Source organism: Notothenia coriiceps, unplaced genomic scaffold (genome assembly GCF_000735185.1).
Source record: "Notothenia coriiceps isolate Sejong01 unplaced genomic scaffold, NC01 NC01_scaffold00031504, whole genome shotgun sequence".
Classification (NCBI taxonomy): Eukaryota; Metazoa; Chordata; class Actinopteri; order Perciformes; family Nototheniidae; genus Notothenia; species Notothenia coriiceps.
Window position 1 is genome coordinate 253,986 of NW_011364205.1, and position 21,224 is coordinate 275,209.

Sequence of the window (21,224 nt, forward strand, 5' to 3'; positions counted from 1 at the left end):
TGAATGTTGAGGTAGGCCATAATGACAACTTTAAGAGCATATTTAATACCGGACAGTATTCATGATTCTGACATTATGTAATCCAACCCAAGGATGTGAAATATGTTTAATATTCATGTATTGCAAATCAGGCAAAGTTTTTCATCGTTTATTTCTCACATCATTCAAATTACTTCAGTATTTACTTATATCTTTTCTATCTTTTAAAAGGAGTAAATATATTGAAACCTGCTAGATAGTATCTACTTTACACCTGGTATTCATCTCCGGGCTCATAATGCTTTACTTTTGCAAATCAGATAAATGGGAAAAGACTATGAATGTTGTATGTTGTTTGACCATACCAGTTGTAGTTATGACTAGTTAACAGCAAATGTAACGAAAAACGATAACTATCTACAAAACAATACTGTCCAGTGTTGACAATATTCAACAGGTGATGACTGGTGCTATTTGTTCAAGTTAACAGTATCCATCCCTTATGTAAATAGTGAGATGTTTAGCATAGATGAGCTATAAGCTAGCCTACGGGAAAACCCCCAAAACACAGCTGACATGACGCTATTATGACAGCTGGTACAGTGTCACCAAACTAACAAGCTAACTTTAGCCAACTGCTACCTAGCTTCACCAAAGACCCACATTGGGTTTACAAACGGACCATCAAAACAAAGGTGAGCCACCGCTTGACCTTCCCTTTCTATTAAAAACCAGGATATCATATGTGTAGCAGTTGACCTCAGGAAACCACTCCCTGCTCTCCCTCTCTCAGTCTGACACTTTCTTAATCTTGTGCCCCCTTTATACCCTCTTGGTCAAATCAACCCCCTAGCTGGCCGACATTTTGTTCCCGCAGCTAGGCTAGCTCATCCCGGTTAACGTCACCTGGACGCTCCGCGCACTTGACATGGGAACAGCCGGTGATGACAGCTCCACCGCAGGGCATGTTGTTACTCCATACTGCCGCTTATGCAAGCTCCGCGGAAATAGGGCACCGTTATTCACATTTTCAACCAGAAGATAACGTTAGCATGTTGGGGCAACTAGCTAAACACCTAGCATTGCGCGTACTGTAGATGCAGTTCGCTAGCACTGAGGGAGCGGAGTTACCTCGGTTATCGCTCGTTCCCGCAGACACACATCCAGTCAGCGCCTGCGGCTACAGAGAAACACTCTCTCACTCTCTCTCTCTCTCTCTCTCTCTCTCTCTCTCTCTCAAATAACGTACTCACAGAATGATCGAGAAACCCCATTCACCTTTTGTTTAAGCAATGCTCCTCCTCACGGCGTGCTTGTGATAATCTGACAGAAAACGGGAATGAAAAGGTCTTCCTGGTGATGCTCCAGAGCAGCTGCCGCCGCACTGCAATGGCAGGCAGTGGATGAAGCTTCTCCCCCCCTCTGCTCTCACACTTCGGCTGCCGTCACCGCCGCGGTGACAGTGACAGGTTCGCCTGGAAGAAACCATTCCGATCTGTCCGCGGGGGGAGGGGTAGGGATGCAGAAAGAGGCTGCAGAAAGAGGCTGTCCACAGCACCGCAGCAGCAGCATCAAGCGCCATTCCAGCGTGAGAACAAGCGTTCATCGGAGAGGATGAAAATACACCGAGGAAGCGTTATCAGCTCTTCGAGAAAACAGGGGAGCCCACTATTTATATGTAGGAATGGATGCGGCGGTTATCATAGTGTCATTTGAAATACTCAAATTAATAAGGAAAACAAAAATAATGCCCAAATCAAAAAAAAAAAGGTGCAGAAGTCTATTGCATTGCATTGCAGTAAAGACCCAATGCATGCTTATCGTCCACATTGATGGCATCCTCACTGCGGAATATCACAGTTTCACATATTAGACCATAATATTGAGAAACAAATATTACAAACACGTTAATTCTAGGGTAGGTACGTTTATGAGTTGTGAAAAAAATATTTCGACCAACTAATGTTTGATTTGTGGACTGATGACAGGAGTCCGGCATGTAGGATTGACATAGCTATGGAAATGAAAAATAGATTTGCATTGTGTTTTGGTTAATAAAAGTATTTTCATTGGTCAATTTTGTGCAAAACAATAAGCATCTTTTTTTTAGTGTGGGTGGTAATTGGATGATCAGCAAAGTAATTAACAGCTTAATCACCCAGAAATATTTTTGATTTGATTTAGATTCAACAATATATCCAAAAATATTGAATAATCTATATGTTAACTTTACATGAGCTACTAAAATAACTTCCTGTTCCATGTTCCATTTTTGTATCTATTGCCCCAATAGTGCAGTATATATTTTTTAAGCTAGACTGCAGAAGGCCTAACAGTCCTAAGTGGACACAAAGCCTTGTAAGCTTTGCCTTTGCTGCAAGTGACGTAAGGGGTTATAATTTATCTTTAAAGAGCTTTTAACAGACATCCTGATCAAACAGAGAGCTAATAAATCGGTTTGAGGATCAGAGAGCTATCAAGAGCTTTGTTTGCAGTGAGAGTGAAACTACATTACCCTCATGCACCATAAGAGAGGGGTGTTTGAAATAGTTCTTTATATTATAACTTTAGCGTTATTTGATCATCTTTGAACATTTGTTTTAACAATATATTTCATCCAGGTTCTGAACAGCGCTGCATACTTTAACAAACTTTGATATAGCATACTTATTTATTTACACCTGGTATGAAAACTTTCAGCAGATACAGCAGACATCCTGATTATTTCTTCACATTCTGAAGCATTTAATCTATTTGTCAATTAAAAAGAAATTGATTTGAGACATTAGCTTCCTCTTGTATGGAAAGCCTTAATATTGATTTCACAGATAGAATTTCAAAACTGAGGCGTTTGATTGATTCAATATTCTCTGAGACAAAAGGCTGGACAAGGACAAGTTGCTTTAACACTTTGTGCCTTTGTGTGTGTGTGTGTGTGTGTGTGTGTGTGTGTGTGTGTGTGTGTGTGTGTGTGTGTGTGTGTGTGTGTGTGTGTGTGTGTGTGTGTGTGTGTGTGTGTGTGTGTGTGTGTGTGCATAAAGAAGAGAACTATATTTATTTCAAAATGATAACTTCCTGCAAAATATGCTGTGGTGGATAAGAATTAGAGGCCCTTAATGTGGAAGATATTTCACTTTGATGTTTTTTGATTTGAATGCGAAAGATGTTGCGAAAAAAATAATCTATTCGGATATCACTTTTAACTACCGCAAAACTCCTTACAGGGAAAGCTGAGTTAGGCTACTTAAGTAGTAATGACATGCTGCATAAAGCCATTTAAAATGCAGAAGATAGAACTAAAATCCACCCTACAGTCACGATGCTCAATACTCCTTCCCATGGGGTATACGGATTTAATCAATATACAGTAGAATGTAAATTGTGCACTGCACCAAACTCCACTCTTAAGACTCCATCGCATGCACTTTAGTTTTTTTGTGCTAGCCTTTCCTAGAAGTTCCTAATTCTTTGCAGAACCTTTACTTGTGCATTTTATCACTTTGAGATTGTGTGACCGTTCTTGTCACCTCTACCTCTGGCACTAATGAGCGCAGGAGAAGATAGGGGCTGAATGTAATGCTGGAGGAGCACAGAGGTCCCGCAATGTTGCTGACGTAGGGAGACTTGCCGCAGATTTCATTGGAGGATCTGAAGGAGAAGAGGGGGGAGGCCGGGGCCTCTTGAATCGAAGAATGCGAGTTGTACAAGGTCATAAGAATAAGGAAAACATATATACCCTGTGGAAAAACAAAATATGATGAATAGCAGTTGTAAATATAGAAACAAGAAAGCTGCTCTGAAAACAGTGAATGTGACCTGCACCTCCACGTTTTTGTTGAGTGTTCAGTGATAGTGATAACATGCAAACCTTTGGCAGTGTGTCAGGACAGTATATGTCACTGAGCACGAATGACGGTTTGACGACAGCATTAATCATCATGCATCACGGTATTAAAACTAGCTGAATGCACCCCCTCTGGAACTGCATGAATGTGAAGTTGTTTACAGTCTGCATGAAACTAAACTGGCTCTGATGTGAGTTTATGCTGCTTAATGTATCTCTGTTGAAGCCCTTGAAATACCCTCTGTTAATGCTACAGCAGTGTTTGCATCACTGGCTCCAACAGCACAGAGGGAGTCTCACATGCCGTGCAACAGAATTATGCAGGCCCTCTCCCCCCATCAGCACATTTCAACTCACAGACAGGATCCAAACCAGAGTATAACTGCAAGAACAAATCACACGAGTGGGAAAGCAAATTAGAAATTCACAGCAGGTTGGCTTTTAGAGTGCTCTGCCCCTGACGGCGAGTGAGTCCCCTCTCAGCTGCACAGGTCAGGAAAACAGCCTACTAAGCAAAGGTTGGTGTGGCTATCTATGAGCTTTAATGACTGCAGCTATCAAATGACGTGACAGACGTTAAACATAGCACTGCAGCAGAGGAAATTAAATGCTTTTGTCTAAAAGCAATCTGAGAGAATAGATTTTGTTATGTGACTCCGTGTTGCCAAAGCTGCAAGATGAGATTCAATACTTTGTGCTACTTATCTTGTTATCCAGTCTTTGGTTTTACAAATTGGAGTACATCAAGGTAATCTCATAAGGGAGTGAGCTGGCTACTGTACAGAGGCTTGTATTTCGGAGATTTCTGTGTCGTCCTCTGTCAGTATCACTGACCTCTACCATGAGAGAGCAGCACACTCACTTGACAGCCAACCCATTTGCTCAGGACAGAAATTCCTTACAGGAGGTGTCATCCTAATATCTCACCATTACATTTATTATGTGCAGCACATTCCGAGCTAAGGATAGAGACAAGGGTCTGTGATCCAGCAAGCACAAGATATCTTGTAAAGTCAGCACTTATCAAAAGGTGCTTTATAGAGGAATGAAGTGTGACCTCGGTGAAGCAGAGTTGAGGATGTACAGCAGTGAAATGCAGTTGCAGCATGCAGGAGGCACAGTTTGGCTGCAGCCTCCTGATCTCCGTCCAGCTTATTAGCAGCTGACTTTACAGCATGTGATTGTAACACCTGTCCCACAAATCTTTAATCTGGAGCTTAACATTTAGACTCTGAATTAAATGCAGCTGGCTTTAATTTCATCTTTTGTGCACTCAGATGTTATGTAAGGGCCAACTAAAGCAAATAAACAACAGCTTTTGCAAAGGACTAATTTAGTTATTTTGTGATTTTCTTTCTTGTAATTCAAATGGAATGAATAGTTTATATATTTTGTGCAAAGAGATGCATGTTTGAAATGTTTTGTGATGCACCTGCCGGAGGGAATATGCTGCAATTCAATTATTAAATTAGTATAAGTGTCCAAATAAAAAAATATCTGTCTATCAATTTGCAACATTTAAAGCACTAGCACTTTAAAAGGTTAGTATTTTACAATAAGGTAGGAAAAAGGATTACAAATAAAGGTGTACAGGATGATTGCCCAAACTAAAATCTATATTTAAATAAAATCTAAATCTATGTACAGGGAGGAAATACATATTTTCCAAGATTCCCAAATGAACCTGTAATCTCCATTATCTCCTTTTTTCCCACCAACAGCTGAGAGCTCAGACATAACATGTGACATGAAATGACCTCACATCCCGGCGCCGCGTATCATGGGACATCAGGCCTCCAACCGCCAAATCCTCCCTGGATCAAACTACAGCATCATGTACAGTTGCAAAGAAGCAATTGCCTAAGTATGTTTATCCCAGGAGAGGAAGCACTAATGCTAATAAAGATGAACAATTCCAATCAGTTAATGTGGACACGCGTATGACAGAGAGGTCTTTTATTGCAAAATAGTGAGTTAGGAATCATTTTGCTTTTGAAGACTACACCATTTTGCAGCAGTAATCATGAAGCTAATAAAAGGGAAGGGAATAAAAGCTTTTTAGAGCAGCAGGATCCTGATCAATGCGATTGTGATTTCACAGACAGCTGGAAACCGTGACTGCAGAATAATCATCTATGTTAATTAACCATAAATACTCTGCAGCTCCTTTCACATAGACATCTCCAAAACCTCAAATGTTGTTTAAAAAAGCACAATATAAAATGATGCAACCGACCAGTTAAATTATTAAGGAATTGGCTGTATACTTTTTTTATTTTCCATTAAGCAGACCTCTACATTAGTTTGGATTAATAAGAGGTTGTCTATTCATTGCTTCTTCCCAAGAGAGCCCCTTTGGTCGGGATGAGAGGAAAGCAATTACAGGCGTTGGTTGGCTGGGGGGGTTTTCAGGTGCTCTCTTCGGACCGGGCCGAGGGGGCATTGTGGAGGGCAGGTGATGGGGTTAAGGGAGACAGGAATGAAAAAGGGAGAAAAATGACCCAGGGGTAATTTACCGCACTGCGGAGGGAAGCCAGACAATGCCATAAATCTTCAACGCTTCTCAACTCAGCTGGAAATTAATTTTTCATCACAACTACAGGTGGGCCCATTGATGAATACAATAGGAAACCACTATTATGTGGGGAACACTGCAAGGTTGCCCCCTGTGCAGCACAGCAGAGGAGTGTGAGGTTAAACTGAATGAATGCCTGCTGGACTTCATCAACCAGATGAGCATCAAGAGTCTTCACAGTGTTTCCCATTGAAGCAGCAGCACAACCCACCTTTCTTATTAACATGAAGCTGAACATTCATAAAACCCCAACTGCACATGCAACCCCTCCTTTCTGTGTTATTGCATCAGCCATGCAGACATGGATGTTTCTCTGTGTTCCTGGACATATAGGTAGTAAAACTCTGCCCTCTGCAGGACTCCAGATGAACATTATGTATCTGTGTCGAGCATGATGCATGTCTGCAGCCCTGCAAGAGGAAATCTATAAGAAGAATTATTCATGTGGCGTGAAACAAGCGTGAGGAAAGTAAATCTGCTTGATTTCAACCCTGGCTGGCTTATGGTGCACGCGTGATCTGATGGAGAGAGACACAAGAAGGAGCCGAGGTTGTTCACCCACGGGTCTGCCGTGATGGGATGCTCCTGAGTCTAAACAGCATATGGCGCCTCTCTGGGCATCAACACACATCCTACATGTCCAGCATCACAGCAGGCTGCGTGATTCACACACTAACACAGCAGACACACACATTTCTCAATACACAACATGTACACTTCTTCCATTATTCCTTTTCAAACACAGCATGTTAGCGAAATATAGCACATGGGAATAAAATGTGCTTTGAATTTGTTTGTGTGTTCATACATTTGACTCTTAATGGATCTCTGTTGGGTTGTGACATGTTTAGTTTAATAACATGTAAACCAGTATTGTCTGATTTGTCATTCAAATCACCAGCTTTTACATCACATTGCATGTTGCTCATTAAGGTAATTACGATTTTATTTCTGATAGCAATAGGAGAACTGAAACAATAATTCAATTAATTCATTAGTCAATTCACAGAGAATTACTCGTCGATAATTTGGATATCGCCTAATGGTTTTAATCACAAGCAAAACCTTCATCTTTGTGCTACCAGCTTCTTAAATGGGACAATTTCCAGGTTCAATCAAATGTATATTATTGTAAATTAAAATGTTTGGTTTTGAACAATTCAGAAAAAAGTGGGCATTGTGTTTAAAGATGTTTTAAAAAAGTATAGACGAAACAACTAATACATAAATAAGGAAATTATCATCACACATTTTTGGTTGCAGCCCTAATTAACAATCTACATTCATATTTTGGATAAAGAGATGTCCAATCCTGGATATAATGTTATATATTTGTTTGAGACAGCAGATAAATGTAGGTAAATCTATAGCCACCTGTAAAATGTAATTTTAATTAATACAAAATATACCCCCCACAAAAACACTTCATGGTCACCTGATGATAATCCATCACAGGACAAAGTAATCTAGAGAGCGACCACGACTGCGGGCATCAGATCCTGCGATTGATTAACTTGTCTTAAGGGACAACCTTCCTGGTGTTTCATTCTTCATGCTTGACTTCCCCACCAAGGCCTCCATCTTGATTCCTACAAACATTACATCATCATGTTGCTTGTCCTTCACTTGACCCCACACTCAAGGGCTGAAATTGGGGGACAGCATCAAGCCCTCCTAAAAAATAAGCCTACATTATAATGAAAGCTTGTAAATTATTATTGGACTGGGAAATATTGTATGTGAAGTTGGTTAAGTTCTACATTGTCACTATTCCTCGGCTCCGGGTGGTGCTTACCGCTCAGGTCTCTTCTCCTGACATAAATCATGCCCGAAAGTCAATAGAGTTGTTGAGATTTATGTGGGTTTGAGTGTTCTCTCTTCAAAATGATTTGTTGTAGATGGGAGACACAAGCCCGACCATAAAAACAATTCAGAAGCACCAGTCATTTTCTTCAGATCTTCGACAACCAAGGTCTCTGCGGTTTATGGCATCCTTTGAGAAATGAATGAGCGCGTATTCTGATCCAACTTTGTTACTGAAAGCAACAGGAAATCCATTTGAGGGCGTCCTGACTAATGGATATAATGTAAAACTGAACAGTCACCATTAAACACACTGAATAATCACGCATTAAATATTAACATAGCAATTACCCACTTTCAATTGAATTTATTTTTGCTGCTGCAGTGGCTGCAAACTCAACATTTTGCTACAAGATGTGTGACATAATTTGTCCTACGCACGCGCACACACACACACACACACACACACACACACACACACACACACACACACACACACACACACACACACACACACACACACACACACACACACTGCAGAGTGCCTACAGTTACCTGCCATATGTCTCATCAGAGGACACATAGGCAGCCAATGCTCCTGAGTCAGAGCCTCCAGAAATATACTCAACATCTGCCACCCCCTCCTCACAGCCTGTGACATCAAACACGCAACCTTCACATGCATCACACATGACCAGCTCCACCTCAGTCTCACACACAAACCCCCTCTATCGCCTCCAACCCTCCCCCAAGCTTGTAACCTACAGGACCAAAAAAAAAAAATCATCCATGCGACTGTGTTACATAACAGACCTGTCTTACCAAAAAGAAAATCAGCTGCTGCCCCCTCCCCCTCCTTCCAATAAGTCCTCCTAATGTAGTCGTGATACATCTCCTGCACCCACCCCCCACGCTCTGCTCCCCCTCCCCTCCGTCTCTTTCCACAGGCCTTGTAGTGTGTCTCACTCAGGTCCGGCTTCCACCTCCACGCCTTCAACACACGGGAGCCATCTCTCTCTAACCGGCCCTGAATATGCAGATTGGTTAATTCAGCTGCAGTTGCTCTCTCCGTAAATGCATCTGCAGCACTTTCCGAAGACTGAGCAGCGAATAAATGCTTACGCTGGGGCTTTTTTTGGTGCTGGTTAGGGGGGGAGCGCCTCTGTCCACGGCAGACTGCAGCCAAGGATGGGATTTTAGATGTGGGATGGGGCGAGCAGAACAAATAAGAGATTAAGACTTTGACCAAGGCAAAGCTCAGCACCCAGTTGGGGACCGATTCTGATCTGTTATAGAGTAATTTGTTTAATTGTGCTTTTCATCTTGGCTTAGTTGCATCTGCTCCTGCTGTTATACTCTAAGCTTCTCTGCAACTCACCTGGTTATAGCCTCTGCAGCAAACATTCCTTTAACATTTTTCAAAACAGCTGAGTGGGCAGGAAAAATACTGCATTAAAAACAAATCTTTCCCCAAATCAAGGCTCGTGAAACAGAAACAGCAACCTCAGTTTAGCATCCCCCCTGCATCATGAGCGCTGTGTGTAAAATATGTTTTTCCCATTTTTATGATGGAGTGAAAAGCACATGACAAACAAGCTGCATACTGAGGATCATCTCAACATTGATCCATATAAAGCACACATTGCAAGGACGGCGCATCCCCTGGGAAAGGTGACAGTGACAAGTAATATTTATTATCATTAATGCCCAAGGTTGTGTCTTTAAGTACAACATAGAAAAGTCACAGAGTGGTTGGTTGTATGAGATTAGTGGTGTGAATAATAATAGGATTTGTTTGTTAGAACAGATGGACTAATGCATCTCCCTACAGCTTTAAGCAATGCTGTAAACACTCCTGCTTCGCAATGGGATGCGGTGTTGTTGATGAACAGAGAAAAATAACTCCCACTAAACACAAAGGCACCGGGTGCATTAAAGACTCTAGTTTCCCCCCCTTTCCATCTCTTGTTTTGCTTTCTGCAGCCTTAGCACTAAAATCTGATTCAAGCTTTCTGTGAACAAGTGCAATGCTTGCCAACACAAATGACAGCGAGAGTGGGACAGGTGCCAAAGTCCTCCCCTGACTATCAAGAGAGAAAAGCAATCAAAAGAAGCAATCGATATAAACAAAGTCCTAACTACTATTGATTTTATAGCTCCACACTGATGGGCAATGATAGCTATGGACCTACATTCATACACTCAGTTGATTAATATCTTCAGTTTTCTGTTAAATCAGGCGACATGTTCTGTTGGAAATGACCGCAGATCCCAGAGGCTCAGAGGCAGTGTTGTGTCTGTTGTGACATTTTAGTGGGATGCAATGGAAACTGCTCCTCAGCTCAGCATCCTGCAGTCTCATCACTCACTGTAAGGCGGACCGTTACTTCCATCAGCTGCATTTGAGTTTGGGCAAGTCAGCAAGTTTTCCTCTAGTGCACACACAGCCTGTACAAAAGAAATATACCGTGGAAAGCCAGGAGCCCTGAGCTGGGCTCTCAGTCTCTGGTGAGATAGTGGCCTCTGAGTGGCATGCCATGAAGACAAATGACATCGATGTGGTGAGCCGCTCTCTGTGACTTACCGGGGAGGAGAGGATGTGAGTGACACTACACTGCATTTTTTCCTCTCAGGTGAAGGTTTATGATGCTGTGTATGGCACAAAACCAAGGCCGCCATTAATCAGTCAATTACAACCTAAAAGCATCCACTGTTGGGTTTACTAGATGGGAAGCAAATGGTGACTTTGTAATAACTGAATAGGTCTTTTGTTCAATCAATCATTTTATGCAAATGGGCTTTGCCGGAGCATTTTCTGAGTTTTTAGCCTTGCTAGTTGAGTGGCTTTAGGGATTGCAATGTCAGTCTGTTGGTTCACTCATTTGCATGAAACGGAAATGTTTAAACAAATATAGGAGGTCTTGCCATTACATTTTTAGCAGACTTAATATTCTTCAGAGGATGAATCCAACAGTAATGACTTTTGTGATCCCCTCCTGGTTGACATTTTTGCATTTGGAAAAATTAGATTAGTATATTTACTGCTTTTAAATCCGACACATTTAACTATATTGCCCAGAGGATATATCCTACTGAATTTGGTTATTCCTAGTAAAATAAATAACATCTAATAAAGTGATTGGCACAGATGATGTGGTCCCCTCACTATCTGCAAGGTTGACATTTACGACTTTGATGGAAGTGTCTCAACTAAATAAAATAAATTCAGACCATAACACATGAATTGTAATAACTTAAACAATAACTTCTCAGATTTTCCATCTAGTGCCTCAATTTGGTACAAAACATTAATTAGATTCCCATCAGCCTTAGCTGTATTTAGTGCTGAGTAGCAAATATAAGCAACATGCTAAACTAAGATGTTAAACATGGTTAACATGACAAAATATTGACATCAGCGTGTTAGCATGCAGCCTCACAGAGCCCCACGAGCGTCTGAAGACTCCTCGCCTCGTTAATAAATCAGAGAGTGGCTTCCAGCTCTGTGGCTGTGACACACAGCAACGCTAAGCTGAGAGTCGTTACTTACACACGAGTTAAAGATAAATCCTTGAGGTACGCTAAATGGTATTTCAAAGAACTTAACCATAGAAACTATGAAAACATATGTATGTCTTCGAGGCAATGACAAATGTTCTCTTATGTTAACCTTGCTGACCAATGCATCAATGACTCAACCATCTCAGTGATTTTTGTGATAATCTTTAATGAGATGGAACGTTTGAGCTGAAATCACAGTAAGGTTATAGTTGAGCTGTCAACACGATTATTCCCCCGAGTCTTAAACCCTCCAGCAGTCTATTGCTCTGTCTGGAAATAACAAAGTATGTGTGTTTTACAAACATGTCTTCTTTGATCAATGCACATCATCTCTGAATTTAAAACACTGCTTTGTAAATTAGTATGCCTTTTGAATCTTAAATCACTCATCAAAGGATACTTCATGATCATTTAGTGTGAATATTAAGACTATAAATAGGTTTGCCTCAGCATTTGGGAACATTTGTAGCCATCAAGACACCTGTTTTCTGAATTTGAGTATGGGTGAAATATGCGTTTCCTTTTTCAGTTAAATGTGGAAACACACATTTTTGTCCCACAGTAGAGGAATAGTTTGACATTTAAGGAAATATAAAAACGAGATGATTGACACCACTCTCATGTGTGGTCAATATGAAGCAACAGCCAGCAGTTAGCTGGTTCAGCTTAGAAAAGAGGCGGAGAACAGTGGGGAAAAGCTAGCATGGTTCTTTCTTTATTCAATACTATACAAGACTAGAACTGCCCTTTAGCACCTCTACAGCTCCCCAAAAAACGCGTAATAGTTAATTGTTTTATTAAAAAGTGTAAAACCCCCAAAAATACAATATGTCATTGGCTGTGAATTCATATTTAGTGGAGCGCATCCACAAATGTCGAACATTTCTTTAATTATGTAAAACATTGACATGACACAGGAACAACTAGCAATGCACATGCATACAAGTTCAGTAAATGAAGGTCCTGTGGAGTGATGCAATGTTACCATTTCAGGGTACGTTCCTTTAAGTTTGACACATTTCAATAAATAAAGCAAACTCCATAGTAGGGCAGATAATGCAAGGAACCATAGGACTTACTAAACGGTCAGCAATGTGTGCAACTTGCAGGAGACGATTCTTGATTCCTATATCAATTCTATAATTCCAAATCTGCTGCATATCTTCTTTTTGTGGTCCTCAATGATACTTTTTTGTCATATACTGTTTATCTCACTGTGTGTATGCCTTTACTCTAAACAAAAAAACAAATAGTTGCTTTTTGCAACCTATTGAGATGTAAGCTTTGGTGCATGGTTTGATATATTTAAACAATAATCCTGTGGTTTCTTTCAGTCACTTTTTATAATCAAATACAGAGACAAATTATTTATCCTGCAGGATATTCTCGCGTGACATGTTTGTATGTGTCAGTACTATAACCAAATCTATTTCATCTCAGGACTGTGACTTGTGTGTTCTGTACATTTTGATCATACATTATAGTGTCTGTGGTTAGGTGATACAGATCTTAAATGCATTGCGTTTTACTTTACGTCAGTTTACTTACGTTGGAGTCCAGGAGGTCGAGTGAGTCCAGGCTCTTGCTCCTGTGAATGCGGCCCTTGATGCGGCGGAGGGATGGTTTGCCCTGAATGGTGCTCACTGAGGAGGCTCCTGTGATGGAGCCAGCGGTCGGGCTGGGGTGCTGGGGGTGTATCCTGAGGTCAGTGAGGAGGGGGTGGGAGGAAGAGGATGATCAAAAAAACAAAAAAACACTACATCAGGGCAAGTAAGTCACATCCAGAATTGTTGAATGTATCACAACAGGACACAATGCCATCGGCAAGACCGAAGAAGAGGAGGAAGAACATAGTGGTTATGTTTCTGCCTCTTAAAAGGCCACAGTCGCCCGCTGGATAAAATGGTATTTAAAGAAATCTATAATTGGATTTAATGTCACAGAGAGCCCTGTAGGGGAGCGGGTTGGGGCTCAGGAAGCACTGCAGCTTCAGACTCTGAGGGCCAGAGCTGCTCTGAGGCCCCGGCAGCCAGACTGAAGCTGGGTCATGCTGAGATGTGGGGAGGAGGCCCACTTGGCCGACCTATTACCAATACTCTCAGGAAATGTTTCACCCTTCACAAATGACATACTTAAGCAGCACTGTAGGAAGCCTGTTGACCACATCAGAACTCTCCACCCCTCATTTCCTTTCTGTTTTCCATGGTTGTTTCTTAATTTCTGTGTAATGTGCTGTTTGCCACAAAGTGAATTCTCCCCATAGGCATGAAAAAAGTGGGAATGATATGAATAAATTAGTTTATCAATCCAACTACTGCAGGGTTAATTTACAAGACTTATCTATCTGATGAGAATGAAACATATACAATATGGTGGTATGACTTTGATAACACACCATTTATGAATTGCGTAACTAACTGCCTTAACTGATTAAGGATCATTAATATCATTGATAACTAAAATATTAAGCAGAGTTGGATGGAAAAAACTGGTTCTATTAAAAAAGACACATTGGGCTTAAGGAAAATTGAGCATTTCTCACCAACATTACATTTAATGCAATTGTGTTAACCAATTGACGGTATCTTTTTTCTTCATGTAATACAGCAAAAGCTGTTTCCCATAAACACACACTGCTCATTCAACAGTGTAGTTCAAATTAACTAATTAATTCTCTTCTTTTCAGTCTTTTCTATTATGGAGAACAGTCGGTCTGAATGAGGATTTACCTAACACAATATTCAATGAGGGAAAATCCTGTCTACACAGTTCGACTCGGGGACAGTGGATATCCATTAACGTACGCCACAGCGGGTCCAGAGGAGCTCCTGAGGTTTGGAGACTCAGTGAGGGTAAATTACAAGAGAAAGGAATGAACAAAGATGGGAGGAAAGAGCACACCACCTTCCCCTTTCTCTTTGCATTAAGTCAATAGTTGCCTGAAGCGATGCAAGGTGCTTACTGGCTGGAAATGCAAGGTAAAAAGTATTCTGCAATACATGCAGTCAATTACAAGCGACCTGACTTTGTTCTCATAAACGATACAGCAAACATGACTAATGAGAAAGCAGCTTGGACTGTTTCACTGGCCCGGTGCAGTCCTGCGCATTCAGAGGCTCATTTCTTGGATGTTGATTCGGAAATGGATTTCAGCCAAAACACTTCAGGCCACAAAGGCAGAACGTAACGTAGTGCCAGCAACTGTGCCGACTCAGATATAATGTGCAGTGAATGATTTCACGTCGCTTTTGTGATGAATTCTTCTTCTCTATTAAATATTCAGGTATAATGTGTTTCTCTTGAGGTTCAGGAGAATACATAAAACTGTGGGACTGAATGTTAACATCATCTTTTCATTTTATCACAATAATGGATGAGCGCCATTTGGCAGGTGACCCAAAACCATATTGTCAGAGCTATGGAACATCAAAAGAAAATGTCATGTTAACTTTTTATGACACATTTTCCAGAAACAGGATATAATCTTAGAAGATAGTTCCCTTTGTAAAGTTTGAGTCCACTTTGTGTCTGACGGCTTTATAAAAAACTATAGCCAGGAGACAGTAGACTCATGTTAGTCATTAATGGTACAGAAAATAAATGGTTAAGTTTGAGCATAAAGACTGGAAACAGATGGCTCTGAAGGGTAACACAATCCTCCTAACAGCACCTCAAAAGCTCACTAATTAAAGCTAAACCTTGTTTGTTTAATTTGTACAGAGTATAAATTAGTTTTAGTTTCACAGGGGGTTATGTGCTGGACTATTTCTCGCCCCGGTGCAGTGACTTCAGAGAGTCTTGTCATCACTGTTGCCTCTGCTCCCAGCCAAGAAATATTCCCAGCAGTTACTCTCCATAAAATCACAACTTGACGCTTTTAAACTTTGATTAATGTACGGATTTAACAAACACAATATAATGTGTAAATTAGTGAGCGTTGGAGGAGCTGGTAAGCAGTTTTTGTTAAATCTCGGCACACCCAGGCTCTCTGCTGTTTCCAGTATTTATTAAGCAGAGAGACATGAGGCAATAACTAAGAATAATACTGAGCTACTTGAAAAAGCAGGGTGTACTGCTTGGTTGATTTCACAGTGTCAAGACTTAAGGATACAGTTTATGGTTTAGTAATGTGCTAAATAGGAACGTTGATCCTTTATTTGGTGTTTTGTTTCAGCAAAGAGCAGGCGCTTGATGTTTGAGTTTACAACACAATAAGAAATGTGTTTGACCCTGGTTTGATGATGGCATTATGTCTTGGACCTCATTGAACGAAGAAATATCTGCTTCAAAAGAAAATAAAGAAGTGTGGTAATGTAGTTCACAGATAAAGTAAGGTCAAGCATTTGATGATGCTATTACAAAGAAAGGATGAGGGACACACACACATTACTCAGTTGCAGGACTTTATGCCGTCCCTCTGTTTCCCGTTCGCCCGGAGGAGCATTCAGGTACGATTAGTTGAGGCAATAACTGCTACTGCTTAATCAGCAGGTCAATAGGCAATGTTACGCTTCATTCCCCCCATCTTTCCTGCTGCTAATATAACACTTAACAAGAAGAGCAATCCTGATCAGAGACTGGTACACACACAGACACAATAAAACACATAAAGACACACACTCACAATCAAATTCAACATTGTTCCTCGCCCTAAATTAGTTACTTCTATTCTGTAACCAGCTGGGCTGTTTTTGTTTTGTTTTTTTGTCGTAAAGATGCAGGTTAAAGATAAGAGGAAGCATTACATAAACACAATAGACTTGTTGTAATATCCCTGCAGGCTTGCAACAGAGTGTAAAGTTCATTAAGCCAGGTTAATGCTAATCTTTGGCTGTGTTCAGTGGGGAATGTGTTTTTAAGACTCCAGGCAAGATGAACATCTGTTTGCAAAGACTAATCCTAATTTAGAAAGCTGCTGCTGCTATTCAGTTTGTATCAAAGGCAAACGGAGCTGTGCCTCCTCGTATTTTGGGAGAATGTTGATGCACATGGCGCACAAGGTTTCTGCGGGGAGGATGGTGTAAGTGTTCGGGCAGAGCCGTGTGTAATCTCATCGCCACATGCTGAGAGATCAGCAAAACCGGAAGCAGTTCTGATCATTTGATCAGAACTGGGACAGAGTTAACTCTGCAATTACGTAAAGAGCAACCTTAAAAACAGGATGCTAAAATCTGAATTCAAATGCCATAAAGCATTTTCCGCTGTTTAAATCTGTGTCTTTCAGTGATGTCAAATCCTGTTTTATGCTAACCGTGTTTTTGAATGACCTAAATGTAATCTGCAAATACATAGTGCCTATCCAAATCCTTGGGGGAATGTAGAGCGGACAAATACAACATCATTATTGTATTTATGGAGCTAACATAGCAAACTTGTATTTTTTTCATATCTCAGATGCAGCACTGTGTCTTGAGTATTTATTTTTTGTATTTGTGTATGGCCACATATTGTTAACGTGGATTGAGTGGTATTGATCTTAAAGGTCACTTTAATTAAGTTATCAATATCATTTGTGGAAAAAGGTTAAACCAATAGAGCGTCCTGCTCCTAAGTCCGGGCAGAGGCAAAATGAGGCATACTAGTTTCTCACAACAACACATAACAATGCCAGGTTTTATGTAAGAATATGAATAACAACTCAAATATGAAGATCTACAGTATAAAAAATATAGTTAGAAATGTGGTGCTACATGTCTGATAACTATAAAAACACTTGACGCATGCACATTGGCTTTGATACTAAATGAATGCAGCATTCGTTGAGTGTTTAATGATTCATGAGGTGTTGAAACATGCGGCTGTATTTCACCTGAAACCAACATATTTAAATGACTTGTTATAACGTTGACAATGTCACTAAGCTGCATTTAAGCAAGGTGCACACTCATTGTTTTACAAATCTCTATCTATACAGAAATGGCCAAAAACTATTAAATAAGGAAACTGCTGACTATATAAGATGCCAACACTTTCATTAGATGGACACTTCTTGTGTGTAATGTCATATTTTGTTGTTAAATATATAGTTAAGAAAGACATCTGAGCAGCCTTCCTCTTCTACCACCATTTATAAAAGGTTTGCGCTGATTATTGGGTTTAAATTACCTTACCAATTTTCGCCAGTTGTGTGTCATTTTCTTTAAATTATGTTCTGTTTAATTTAACATTAAAATATAAAAATCACAGCAACGTGATTTACAAAATGGTTGTATTTAGCGGAACACACATCGAATAAATGAAGTGAAACATGTAAAGATCCCTGTTATGGTCCTTTAAATTACATATAACACTAAAATGTTTATGAAATAGAACACATTATGGGTAAGTCAGTTGGTGGATATTCTGCTTTAAAATATAACTAGTGAAAAAAAAATCCATTTAAGTTCAGAGCTTGCTCTAAGAATTACATAATTAGGTTAGCCTATTGTATCAGCGCACTGCTAAGAGGAGCTCCTGCGAAAACCCACTTGCATATGGAGATGAGAGTATCAGATCAACAATGACAGAAGAAACGTGAAAGGAGTCCTCCGTCTCAGTGAAATTCCCTTTCTTCTCCTCAGGGAGCAATTAGGCTATAAAATGACTAAGCAATATAATTAGCAAAACAGACCAAGAGATTAAAAAAGCTGCATATGACCCCTGGTGAGATTACAGCAACGCTTTGACTTTGGTGACATCACCACTTGGAGTTTATACCAGATGGTGGTCATGTTCTTGTGAATGCTAGAATCAAAATACAGTTAAGATACAGTAAAACCCTTTATCAAGCCATTAAGACACCTCATTGTAGACACATTATTTGCATTATTTAATCTTGGAGGTATTCACATGTTATATATAATTCAGGTTGTGGCTGTGCGGGTGTCGGTAAATCTCCTTTGTTCATGATAATCTCACTAAAGACAATATGACCCTCAAGAGATTTTCAGCATCAGTGTTATGTCCTTGCTTCAGACACGGAAATGGTTTAGTTAGGATTTAAAGAGGTGATGATAATAGTTAAGCCTCTGATACACTGGAGCCACGCCAGTGTAACTGTATTATGTGGTAAAATGATCCACACCGTGCGATACATTTTGAGTTTGTGTGAAACACTTGCTATCAGAGTGCCATTGAGCCTATTGACTCCTAATTAACCATCTTTGCTTTCAAACAAGATGGTAATCCGGCTGTAATTAGGGATACTATGTCACACACGATGCAGCCTCAGCAGCAATCTGCTTACAGCGAGGAGAAGGAATGAAAGGAGGCCTGTCTTAAAGTAAACAAATGTACGAGGCCGCAGGAGGAGAAAGAGGGACAATGAGAGGTGGTCAATGCGATATACTGAGGCACACAGAGTAATGAGGACACTGAAGAGGTGGAAACACAAGACACAAACACACATGCTGAGAGCAGAATATGGGTGGAAAATGTTTTAATAGACATGGCAATGAGAGGTGTACAGAGGCCTGGCTGCAGCACAGGAAATAAAAACAGGAGAGGATCATGTTTCATGCTTTACATTTTATTCATTAGTTACAACACAGCAGTGGGGGTAAGGAAGAGAGAAGGAAGGGTGATGGTTTACCATGGTTAGCTTATTGAGGATGACATTTCCAGTGACAGCAGCCATATAATAATACATCCAAAGCACATGAAGTTGGAGGCAAAGAAATAATGAAAAGGCTATGACATCACCCATACGCAATCGACTTTACAAACTGATGGAGAGGAAGGACACATCTACAGCCACTGGACTAAGTGTCACACGCACACATGCATGCACACAAACACCCAGCAGTTGCCTCACACTGTGTATCGACCTCAGTGGGGTTTGTGATCAACATGGTGCAGACCGGCCGCAGTGGCTGAACACGATATTATGTCATGTTGGAGAGTGGGGTGCAAACCGTGGATCCGTGACCCGCTCATTTTTTAGAAGAGATGTGTGAGGCGACAGCTCGGCTTATCACAGCACCCCTTTTTTATTTTTGTATCCCAACCTGCATTATCATCATCGCTATCATCATCATCATCATCATCATCATCCGCACCAAGATTCATACTCACCACATATGCTTCCTGGGTGGAAGACAATGTTCTTTGTTGGAGGCGGTCACCCCCAGAGCCAGCTGCATAACAGTAATGTATTTCTGGTAATTCACCATGGTACTGTCCACCGCTACAAAAAATCCAACCCAAAGAAAAGCACAGGTGATCATATATTTCTTTATTCCCTGGCATCCGCCTCCGCTGCGTCTTCCATGCTCAGCATCACAACGCCATTTCCAGCGCTGAAGGACTGACAGTGAAAACACTCCCCAAGGAGCAGAGGAAGAGGTGCCGTACCGCTGCGACCCATGTCTGCAATGACACCGTGTTTTAGCGCTGATCCATCCGATGGGGGGTTTCTTCGCGTGTCTCTCTGTCTCTTGTGTGAAAATACGGTCAGGATTTGGACATTATTCTCCTTCCCTTCCTGCCTCCTCCTCCCTCCTATCCAGGGCTGGAAACACTCTCTTAAAAACGCTGCAGCGTCCAGGCGTCCGTGTGTGTGAGGTAGGAGAGAGAATTTGTGTACAGTGTAGTCAGAGGGGAGGAGGGAGAGCAGAGGAGGAGGACGAGGAGGAGGAGGAGGAGGTGGAGGAGGAGGAGGGGAGGGACCGATTCATTTTGAAAGGGACTCAGTTGTGGCACATCTGTTTAGGAAGTCTATGGTTTGTCTTGAATTACTTGTCAACGAGGGCTTATTTAGAAAGTTAATTGTTTTTGGGTCACACAATACTTCCTGGAACAAGGGATGACTAACAGTGGCGGAACTAGAAAGTCGGAGCCCCCTTCCCATTACCCCTGTTTTTAATTTCCTGTTTTCTGTCGTTTTTTTTTAAATACATTGAAGCATGTCACAGTGGTTACAAAAAAAGCAATGATGCATTAATTCAGTTTTTCTGCAGTGTTTTTAGTGCAGATTTTGAATTTATTCTAAAAAAACGTAGGAGAGAAACTTCATCCTCAGTCATGCGTATAAATTAACAATTTGATCCATCAAGCTTATTTCTAATTTTGCCCTCAGGTTATAACAAAGAGATAGCTTCATGGAGAGCGACGACATTGTCATTAGTAACACCTGTGCTTTCCGGGTAAAGACTGATGTGAATAATAAATATAAGCAGTTGCTCCAACATCTAAAGAGGACATATTCTGCTAATTTTCAGGTTTCATCTTTTCGCCCTCTGTCTGAAACCAGAGCCCAGTCTGCACTGATGGTTAGCTGGCCGGCATGGTTGTGATTGGTCAACCAGTTAGAGATAGCAAAGGGGCGGGCCTTTGCCTATCACGTACAATGTGTTGGAGTGCTAGCCAATAAAAGCGTGAGTGTTTCATAGTGATGTCACCATGTCAGGGAAGAATACAAAGGAGTCCAATGGAGGCGTTTCAGGCAGGTGGAGTGTGTTAGAGAAACTCCCTCTGGAGGGAAAC

General features: G+C 40.9%; 1 protein-coding gene across 1 annotated transcript in view; it reads right to left on the minus strand.

Moving 5' to 3' along the window:
* The window catches only part of tjp1b (tight junction protein 1b), a 59,338-nt gene extending 39,051 nt beyond the window's left edge, over positions 1 to 20,287 (minus strand). Inside the window, 2 exon segments of the mRNA XM_010788085.1 lie at positions 13,311 to 13,461; positions 19,815 to 20,287. Of these exon segments, the coding sequence (XP_010786387.1) occupies positions 13,311 to 13,461; positions 19,815 to 19,966 (303 nt within the window). The 5' untranslated portion in view covers positions 19,967 to 20,287.
* Positions 20,288 to 21,224: the final 937 nt, after the last annotated feature.